A 9,976-nucleotide genomic window follows, 5' to 3' on the forward strand; every position below is an offset into this window, starting at 1 on the left:
TTTCTTTGTATGTATGGATCACTTGGGTTGTTACCGACATCTGGTGAAAATTTCATGTCATTAGCACTAATTTATTTACTGAGAAAAATGGTGACGTGTTCAACACTTATTTTACCCGCTGTATATTTTTTGTCTAAAAAATGTGAACCTTCTTGTGCCTTTTTTTTGCAGATATTTGGTTCTTGCCTTGTATCTAATTTGCTTCAGTGCATGTAAAGATGTATAGTATGCCATCTGTTTTATTCAGTCCTGCATAAAATGTATGTTTCTTTCATGTAGACTCCCAGTGTTTTGCTGTGAGCTGGGGTCATGCAGTACTCAAAGGAGGAAGGACTTCTTGGCAGTCTGTGTGTCGGAGAGAAGAAACTAGAGGGGAAGACCTTCTACCTGGACAATGTGAAGAAGCGCTTAACAACACTGCTTTTAGAGGCCGTAACACTTCTGGGAGGGGTAGGCATTCATGAATGTGGCATTAAAGTGGATCCAGCACGGATTATTAATTCTTATCTTCACATTAGATTGTGTAAAAGTAAGTCTTTCTGTGAATGAAGTCCCTCCTCAGACACAGTTGTTTGCTTTTTTTTTTCCTCCTGAAGAGGGTTGAGAGTTTCCTGCACAAAGATGTGAACTTTGTTGTGACCGGAAACCAAGACGTTCTCAAGGAGGAGAAGCTGGAGAGTGGCCCCCAAAATGAAAAACAGAGACCGGGAACTCCTAGACCAACGGTACTGAGAGACACCAACATGTTTTATTAAATTTTTACAGCCATATTTTGTATTTTGGAACAGTGATCAAATAACAAAGAATCTCAACCATGAGCTGTTTGAAACTATAGAAAAACAAATGACATTGATAGCATCTTTTGTTTGTCTATTTATAAGTCGAGGATGAAAAAATGTATTTTATATTTTGCAGTTGGCACTGAATGAAAAAAGCTCCACTTTTTATATATTATACAGCCATATAAAATGCGTTTTAGTGTTTGGTTATTTTTATTGCAAACATTAAAGTAGCTTTATAAATATTGCAATGCATTTTACTTTTGTATAGAGTGCAATAATAAATGCTGTTTACTGTATATCCGATCTGCTTTTATCCCTGCAGGCTTGTGGGAGTCGGGGGAAGGCTCTTCTTGAAAAAGCAATTCGCAACAAAGTAAGTCGTCAACCAAAATGAACATTTACTCATGGACCTGTGCTCTGTAATTTGTGGAGGTGTTGACCTTTGGCTGGTTCTTGTTTATGGTGAACCTGTTCTTCATAGGAGCGTCTTCAGAGGACCGGCGTGTTGTTCAACGCTCGATCGTGGGGCGTAAAAATATTGTATGCAGATGGTATCCTTTATGGAGCGTGAGAGGTGCAGTTGGCCTGTTCTCACAGTAGATGGCATCATCTTCGTCTTTATTATAGAAATTAACAGTTACCTGAGTGTTTAAATGCTGATGATTTCTTGTGTGGAAAGACTAGAAAGCTCGAACTGGAAATATTTGGCAGCATGGTGGCTCATGGGGTGAATCTGTTGCCTCACAGCAAGAAAGTCCCCCRGTTTGGACCTGGGGTGTTTCTGTGTGGGGTTCGCACGTTCTTCTCGTGAGTTTTCACTTGCAGTTCAAATCATCCATGTTCGTCTACCTTCAGGCCTGTTTCCCTTGCAAAAGAGATCTGTCATCTCAGTGATATTTGCCTGGTTAAATGAAAGGTTAACATTAAACTTGCACTTTTCTCAAAGGTGATCTAGTGAAACGATTTAAAATAACAGGGTTCCTGCAGGTCCTTAAAAAGTCTTAAAAGGCATCAAATTCATCAATCCAAAAATAAGGCCTCAAATAGCCTTAAAATGTCTTAAATCAATCTTTCAGAGGTCTTAAAAATGTTAACACATTGTAAATAGGATGACTGTTTGTCTCAAAAATAAAAATAATTGGTAACGATTATTTTATTTTTTTAAACAATTTACCAAATTTACCGCAGCTAGTTGTTTTGCGTTAAACATTTGGGTAAATTTTTTTTCACATTTGCGTTTATTGTGAAGTTGGTCTTAAATTTCCTTTCAAGTGTCATTAAAAAGCATTAAAAAGTCTTAAAATTAACTTGCCTTAAGCTGTAGGAACCCTGAAATAAGAAGTTACGTTTTGATTGCACATCGGTAAAAAGCTTTGAAAACTCGGTGTGTGTGTGTGTGTGTGTGTTTTCACTTTGCTCTTGTGTGATTGTTTTAAAACTGTGCTGATCCTTAACTTGATGTCAGATGTCTTCTTATATTTGAAGCAGTTGACCCGGGAGAGTTTTGGTGCTAAACACAAGAAGACCGAGGTAAAGGATTTGGCTGATTGTTTTTATTTATTTTTATTTTGAGGAGAGAAAAAGGCAAAGTGAGTAAAGTCAGACTGAGCTGGCGAAACAACTTCAACAAGACCTGTGGAAATGTATTTTAAAGTTGGTTATAAAATGCTGATGRCTTTTTTTGTTGTTATTTTTGAAGAAGACATCCACAAAACCAAGTATGTCTGCTGTAAAAGGTTAGTTTCAGCTTTTTATTCCCCAAATTTCACAATTTAGGTTAATATTTGCCTAATTGCTCTCGTGTGTCTTTTATTTGCAGCTGCTGCTCTGAGATCTCCTTTTCTTAAAATTGAAGATATAAGCTGGTAAGTTTTGTCTCTACTCCACTTATTTTCTCTCCTGTTATGTAAGGTATGAAGTATATTTCTAACTGGGAAATCTTTTAAAACTTTCTTTGTGAAATTTTTACCAAAATCTAAGCATTTGTTCTCCATTGATCACCTCTTCTTAACATGTTTTTAATTCCAGTCAGTAAAGGATTAGTTTTTATTTATTTATTATTAATTAGTGTTTGCAGGTATTTTGATATCAAGACAGTAACAAGCGTCTTTCCTTTTCTGGCCTTACCGCCCTGCTGAGTTCTAGTTCTGTAGGTGTACATTTCAATCTATGTGACTTTCCTAATTGAATCCGTTAGGTAGTCCTATCATGTAATGTGACAAGCAGACCCCACCCCCACCCATCCAGTGGATTTGTTCCCAGGTCTTGAGTGCATTTAATTTCTTTTAGATGAGGCTTTGCACGCTCCTCTGCCTGTTCCAGCAGTTTACCTCGTAAATGTTAACATTTCCTTTTATTTGGCTCCACGTTTAAGTAAGTGAAGGGCTCTGTCTAATGTCTGGTTAGTGGATAGTGGACCCATGACACCTGGAAGTTATCACACGCAAACTTGTCTGCACAAAAAATGTTCCAGGTGATAGTTTTGATTAAAAAAAAACCAACTTATTTGGTCAAGATTCAGAGTTTAAGCATTGCTGTGTTATCYCCTTTATTTGTTAAAAGAACGTGCTAATGATTTAAAATTTAACTCACATTTTATATATTTGACTTATTTTGTTTTGCCTCATAACCAGGAAGTACAAGCCTCTTCATATGCAGTCTATGGCCTTTCCTGTGTTGTGCTACTCGGGTCGATATAGTCCCTTTGAATCTCCTCCTCCTCCTCGCTTTGAAACACAAACTGTGCAAAGCAACAGTAAAAAAAGGTTTGCTCAAATGTATCTAACTATATAATATAAGCTGTTACAGAAAGTCTATTCAGTGCTCTGAAGGGTATTTTATGCTAACAGTCTATTTGTGTGTAACCAGGGAAAAGAAAGCTGAAAACAGCCTTCAGGATAAATCTCAAACCCAGCTCACCTGTAATCCTTCGCCTTGGCGACCACGCAAAAAGGACTCGTCTTACTGTGAATGCTGTCATGAAACCTTCACTAATCTAGAGGAGGTGAGAGTCTTTGAGATTCTTTTTGTTTTTGTTTTCTGCTTTATTATTCAGTGTTTCCTCTTCCTCTTCGTAGCACTTGCAGTCAGACCAGCACCGCTCGTTTGTCCTGGACCCCTCAAACTACAGAGTTGTGGATCAGCTTGTGGTTGAGATGTTGCCAGGATTTGACCCAGATCCACCTCAACCAACAGAAGAAAGGTGAGCTTTAGTAGCTACTGTTGTCCTAATGTTGTGGATTTATATCTTAAACCACTGTGGTTTGTGTCCTTTATTATTATTTCTTACTTATTTATTTWTATTTTTCTAGACCCCCAACTCCTCTCCCCATCCATGCTGACTGTGAACTAGAGCCTTTGACGGACGTTGAAATGGAGCACACGGTTCAGGTCCTTCTAAAAGAAGAGTCATCCTTCAATAATCGCATTTCTAATCCCGCTCAAAGTCCACCTTCTTCTAGCCCCGCCCGACCGTCACTAGAAGTTAATTTTACSATCCCAAATGCATTCATTCCACCGTTTGACCTTCAGTCTTTTAATCCCGAGACAAACCACAAGTCCTTTGATGTCCAGCCTCGCGCTTCAAGTCCAACCATGCCCGTACTGACTGTTGAACCACTCGACCAGCACCCTGAACCTGTCTCCCCGTGTCTCAGTGCTTCATGTCCTCTCTCTGACCCTTACTCCCTGCCTCCAGTTCTCAGTCCACAAGTTACCTTTAGCATTATGGATCCAAAGAGTCCTTACTTGGAACCCCCTATTCTCAGTCCTCAAAAGTACATCGGRAAGGAGACTTTAGAAGACGACACGTGTGAAGTGAACCTTGATGAATATGGTTTAACAGTTCCCCTCTCAACTCTACTTCAAACTTTTGGGATTGATGCAGAAGAAGAGAGGGGGTTGAACCATTTAGAGGACGCTCCTCAGTCATCATGTAGGTCTTATTCAGTCCCTTGGCTGTCAGCGGGTTCACCAAACCCCAAGAAGCGTTGTCAGTCGGCCAGCCCTGAACACAGAAACARGAAAAGGAGGAGGACAGCGATGTCTGGGGAGAGTTGTGACAAGCAAAGCCTTAACGCTTTGGAACCACCTGTTGAAAATGTGTCCACATCAGCTGCTTCATGCTTTGTGGATTTCCCTTTATTAAAACCATCCTGCTCCACATTTTCTCCTTCTGCTGTTCAGAGTTTCACTCCTACACTAGCTCAAATGAACTCGGCTTCCTTTCCCAACGGCGACAAACCTCAGCGTGCGATTTCCAGTCAAGACTCTCCTCGTTTCCCCTCCGCCTCCGTGCGCATCGAGCCGGCTCTCATCCCAAACCTGGCCACCATCTCTTCGGCGTCGTCCGACTCGGACTGGGACTGCGACCTGCTGTCGCGCCTGGGTCCGACCCCGGCTTCGCGCGTGTCGCCCAGCGAGCAGCAGAACCGTGAGCTCGACAAAGAGCTGCTCCACAGGCCGTGTCCCTGGATGCACGACACCGCCTACAAGTCGCGTCTGTCCAGCGTCCTCCAGCCGTCCACTCCGGCTGCATCGCTGTGCAGCGAGGACACCGACTCTCAGCCGTTCTCCAGAACTGTAGTACAGATTGTTGAGGTTCTACACTGAATGCAGATGTTTATTTTATTTAACTATTTTTTTAAAGTTGTTTTTACAGATGCTGCTTTATGTTTATATTGTATATTTTTTTAATGTCAAAGAGTTTATAAGTAGTCTTAACTTATCCTCCTTGTGCGTAGACCTCGAAGCARTGCTCTGTACGTTTTGCTGACTGCAGTCATTCAGCAGCTCTGTCCGGGAACACGCGGCAGTACTGAGAATTTAATGAGGACTTTCTGAAAGCGCGGGCATTACTCAATTACTCTAAGTGCTGCTCCTGGATCAGAGCCCACACGAGATGATGTCGGCGAACAGGCGAGACGTTCATGAGTAGAGCGACAGCTCACGGCACAAACTTTGTGATTAATGTCAAATAGCTTTTCCTGCCTGTTGAAAGTGTGCCAAAAAAAAGGACAGGATTCGTGAAGGAGGGTCAAGTGTTTTCACAGTAGTGCGTTGCAGCTCCAGGAAATTTTAACCTGCACTTGGCAGACCGTTTAATCAGATCAGAGTTGTACCTCAAAGATTTTAAATCAAAGAAATGCCAATTTGATTATTGGCAGTTCTTGAAGGGAAATGTAAATGAACATTTTGTACAATGATTTTTAAAAAAAACAAATAAATATTTTTGAGCTATAAACTTTTCCTCTTCCACTCAAGATGTAACTTAATAAATGTTGACTCAGTCTGCAGGAGCCAAATGAACAGAGAGGGAAGGATGAATGAAGGGCAGCAGCAGGTCGATGTCTCCTGTGAGCTCATCAGACCTCCTTTCTGCTGGCATAAACAATATTTGATACCATATCTCCATCACTGTGGATATAACATACATACCTATGCAGAACTGATGGAATGAATGAGCAGTATTTCTTTAAAAACCTTTTTTATAACTCAAACATCAAGGAACTGGTTGTTTTGACTGTTTTTAAAGTGTGTTTTTTCTTTAAAAATCAGGTGATGATAAAGTTAAGATATAACTGAGTTGTGCAGATAAGTAGAAAATCCAAAAACTTTAGATATAATTAGTAAATTTCTATGGTCTTTTACATAACTGAATTTAACCTTGCAGAGATCAGATTCTTGAAGAGTATACAAACTAAACCGCGAGACTTGGAGGGCGGGCTCGTGAAGCCCCACGTGCTCCTTGTTTCCAGGCTCGCGCAGCCTCTATTTCTAATTTGAAGCGGCCGACAGACAGGTGTGCTGTTGACTTGAGCCCAGAGTAGGAGCCTTTTTGTTTTATTATTATTATTTTTCTCCAGAGTGGTTYTAAAACTATCGAAGGGGAGGGAAAGGAGGTGAGAAATGCGTACGTGTCGCCGAAAGGAACCGGGTTGTTGTGTTTGTCCTCGCGGCTCCGGGCGGGTCATTTAACGGAGCAACACCGAGGAAATCACAGGGACTATGTGAGCATCATGCTGGCTGTGAGATGCCTGCTGTTCGCTGCAGTGTGTGCAAGGTGCGCCGAGACAGGTGAGACCCTCCCGCGAGTTTCATAACACATTGCGACTTTAAAAAAAAAAGAACGGTGTTATTGACCACCTTTGCGTCCATTCAGACCCTTTTAGAAAAGTCACTTCAGTCTCTGCAGGTCTGAGGGGATGGGTGAGGCTGGGGGGACGGCTGCCGTCCTCGGAGGAGACAGTTCAGCCCAAACGGCTCCTGCAGCAGAAACACACAGAACAGGAGCTCCTGCACGACCACCTGGACACCCGGGTTAGGAACCTCCCAGCTGGCACGCAGCAGGTGAATGGCTATGGCAAGCCGTTTGTGTATTTATTTGATATCAAGGATGGATGGGAATATAATATAATATAACATAACATAATATAATACACTCACCGGCCACTTTATTAGGTACACCTGTCCAACTGCTCGTTAACACTTAATTTCTAATCAGCCAATCACATGGTGGCAACTCAGTGCATTTAGGCATGTAGACATGGTCAAGACAATCTCCTGCAGTTCAAACCGAGCATCAGTATGGGGAAGAAAGGTGATTTGAGTGCCTTTGAACGTGGCATGGTTGTTGGTGCCAGAAGGGCTGGTCTGAGTATTTCAGAAACTGCTGATCTACTGGGATTTTCACGCACAACCATCTCTAGGGTTTACAGAGAATGGTCCGAAAAAGAAAAAACATCCAGTGAGCGGCAGTCCTGTGGGCGGAAATGCCTTGTTGATGCCAGAGGTCAGAGGAGAATGGGCAGACTGGTTCGAGCTGATAGAAAGGCAACAGTGACTCAAATAACCACCCGTTACAACAGAGGTAGGCAGAAGAGCATCTCCGAACACACAACATGTCGAACTTTGAGGCAGATGGGCTTCAGCAGCAGAAGACCACACCGGGTGCCACTCCTTTCAGCTAAGAACAGGAAACTGAGGCTACAATTTGCACAAGCTCATCGAAATTGGACAAGAGAAGATTGGAAAAACGTTGCCTGGTCTGATGAGTCTCGATTTCTGCTGCGACATTCGGATGGTAGGGTCAGAATTTGGCGTCAACAACATGAAAGCATGGATCCATCCTGCCTTGTATCAACGGTTCAGGCTGGTGGTGGTGGTGTCATGGTGTGGGGAATCTTTTCTTGGCACTCTTTGGGCCCCTTGGTACCAATTGAGGATCRTTGCAACGCCACAGCCTACCTGAGTATTGTTGCTGACCATGTCCATCCCTTTATGACCACAATGTACCCAACATCTGATGGCTACTTTCAGCAGGATAATGCGCCATGTCATAAAGCTGGAATCATCTCAGACTGGTTTCTTGAACATGACAATGAGTTCACTGTACTCAAATGGCCTCCACAGTCACCAGATCTCAATCCAATAGAGCATCTTTGGGATGTGGTGGAACGGGAGATTCGCATCATGGATGTGCAGCCGACAAATCTGCGGCAACTGTGTGATGCCATCATGTCARTATGGACCAAAATCTCTGAGGAATGCTTCCWGCACCTTGTTGAATCTATGCCAYGAAGAATTGAGGCAGTTCTGAAGGCAAAAGGGGGTCCAACCCGTTACTAGCGTGGTGTACCTAATAAAGTGGCCGGTGAGTGTATATTGCCAACCAATTTCGCACTTGCAACTCTATTCCACAGACACTTTTACTAATTACACTTTTTTTGTTAAATAGTTGGGGCAGAAACATAGACTTGAATATAGATCACTAGAGTGAGCTCCGCCCATCCCGTCCACTGGTAGCATCTGTGACAGCATGGAGGAGCAAAATGGCATCCAAAAAGGGCAACAGCTTACAGTCACCATAGAAACGTAAKGTWATGCRTATAACTACTGTTCCCTGGAGGAAAGGAACGAGGTACAACACATCATGTATGGGAACCCACGCCCCTGCGTGTCCTGGCTGAAGCCACCTCTAATCACGCCTTTAGGCAGATGACGTGATGACGACAGATCTCAGGCTCCGCCTGCACATATACAGTATATACTGTCGCCATCACAGTTGCTCCTTAGTTCGGTAACTGCTCTTCACCGAGTCCAGCTGTGCAGCAGGGCCACCATGTGTTGTACCTCGTTCCTTTCCTTCAGGGAACAGTAGTTATGAGCATAACATTACGTTCCCTTTCAGTCAATTCACTCAGTACAACACATCATGTATGGGACATATATAAACACCCCGCAGGGCTGCACCAAACTTGGGTCATAAGAACATGCTAGTGCWGCACTTCAGACCCAGCGGAGAACACAGAGTGAGCCACCGAAGGRGCTGTCACATCTAAGCRATAAAATTGAACAAAAGTGTGCGGTGAAGACTAGCTGGCCGCAGCACAGATGTCACTCACATGTACCCCTTTAAATAGTGCCCAGGACACTGCTACACCCCTGGTGGAGTGAGCTCTCACACCAGATGGGACTGGGAGGCCCCTGCTGCTGTAAGTTAAAGAGATAGCCTCCACAATCCAGTGGGAGAGTCTCTGTCTGGACAGAGCCCTGCCCCTGAGTGGGTTAGCAACACACACAAACAGCTGATCACATGACCTCACCTCCTGTGTGCGGTCAATGTAAATACGCAGTGCACGTAGAGGACACAAAGAATGCAACCTCCTCTGTTCCTCAGATGCCAAAGGGGGAGGATAAAAACTAGAAAGCTCAATAGACATGGAGCTGTAGTTAGAAGGTATCACCTTAGGGAGATACGCTGAGTTTGGATGCAGAACCACCTTGGAGCCATCAGGTGAAAACTGAATACAGGAGGGATTYACAGACAGAGCATGGAGATCCCCGACCCGTTTAACAGTTGTTAGTGCCAGAAGCAACACAACTATATATGAAAGGGACTTCAAATCCATAGACTCCAGGGGCTCAAAAGTGGGGTCACAGAGAGCCTCGAGCACCACAGTAAGATCCCAGGTAGGGATACTGGGTTTAATAACAGGCCGCAGCCTACGGACCCCCTTCAGAAAACGCACTGCTAGAGGATGAGCACCTGGCGTAACTCCATCAAAACCCACATGGCAAGCAGAGATAGCTGCCAAGTAGACTTTAATTGTGAAAAAAGCCAGACCTTTATTCAGCAGCTCCTGAAGGAATGTTAAAACATCCACCATAGAGCACTGAAACGGGACAATGTGCCT

The 9,976-nt window shown here is 43.3% G+C and overlaps 2 protein-coding genes across 8 annotated transcripts in view; both read left to right on the plus strand.

Annotated features, from left to right (window-relative positions):
- The window catches only part of dbf4b (DBF4B-CDC7 kinase regulatory subunit), an 8,405-nt gene extending 2,381 nt beyond the window's left edge, over positions 1–6,024 (plus strand). For 2 of the 3 annotated variants that reach the window (XM_014007613.1, XM_014007614.1), the window contains 11 exons: positions 280–450; positions 597–725; positions 1,105–1,155; positions 1,264–1,333; positions 2,248–2,312; positions 2,482–2,518; positions 2,602–2,647; positions 3,416–3,547; positions 3,651–3,786; positions 3,860–3,984; positions 4,094–6,024. In XM_014007613.1, the coding sequence (XP_013863067.1) occupies positions 310–450; positions 597–725; positions 1,105–1,155; positions 1,264–1,333; positions 2,248–2,312; positions 2,482–2,518; positions 2,602–2,647; positions 3,416–3,547; positions 3,651–3,786; positions 3,860–3,984; positions 4,094–5,393 (2,232 nt within the window). In that variant the 5' untranslated portion in view covers positions 280–309 and the 3' untranslated portion in view covers positions 5,394–6,024. The remainder of the gene's footprint in view (positions 1–279; positions 451–596; positions 726–1,104; positions 1,156–1,263; positions 1,334–2,247; positions 2,313–2,481; positions 2,519–2,601; positions 2,648–3,415; positions 3,548–3,650; positions 3,787–3,859; positions 3,985–4,093) is intronic. The other variant, XM_014007615.1, reaches the window with a different exon arrangement.
- Positions 6,025–6,536: 512 nt separating this feature from the next.
- Positions 6,537–9,976, plus strand: part of adam11 (ADAM metallopeptidase domain 11) — a 38,839-nt gene continuing 35,399 nt past the window's right edge. For 3 of the 5 annotated variants that reach the window (XM_014007608.1, XM_014007611.1, XM_014007612.1), the window contains exons 1-2: positions 6,537–6,857; positions 6,943–7,130. In XM_014007608.1, the coding sequence (XP_013863062.1) occupies positions 6,800–6,857; positions 6,943–7,130 (246 nt within the window). In that variant the 5' untranslated portion in view covers positions 6,537–6,799. The remainder of the gene's footprint in view (positions 6,858–6,942; positions 7,131–9,976) is intronic. The other 2 variants (XM_014007610.1, XM_014007609.1) reach the window with 2 other exon arrangements.

The sequence above is a fragment of the Austrofundulus limnaeus genome, unplaced genomic scaffold, assembly GCF_001266775.1.
Source record: "Austrofundulus limnaeus strain Quisiro unplaced genomic scaffold, Austrofundulus_limnaeus-1.0 Scaffold43, whole genome shotgun sequence".
Lineage (NCBI taxonomy): Eukaryota > Metazoa > Chordata > Actinopteri > Cyprinodontiformes > Rivulidae > Austrofundulus > Austrofundulus limnaeus.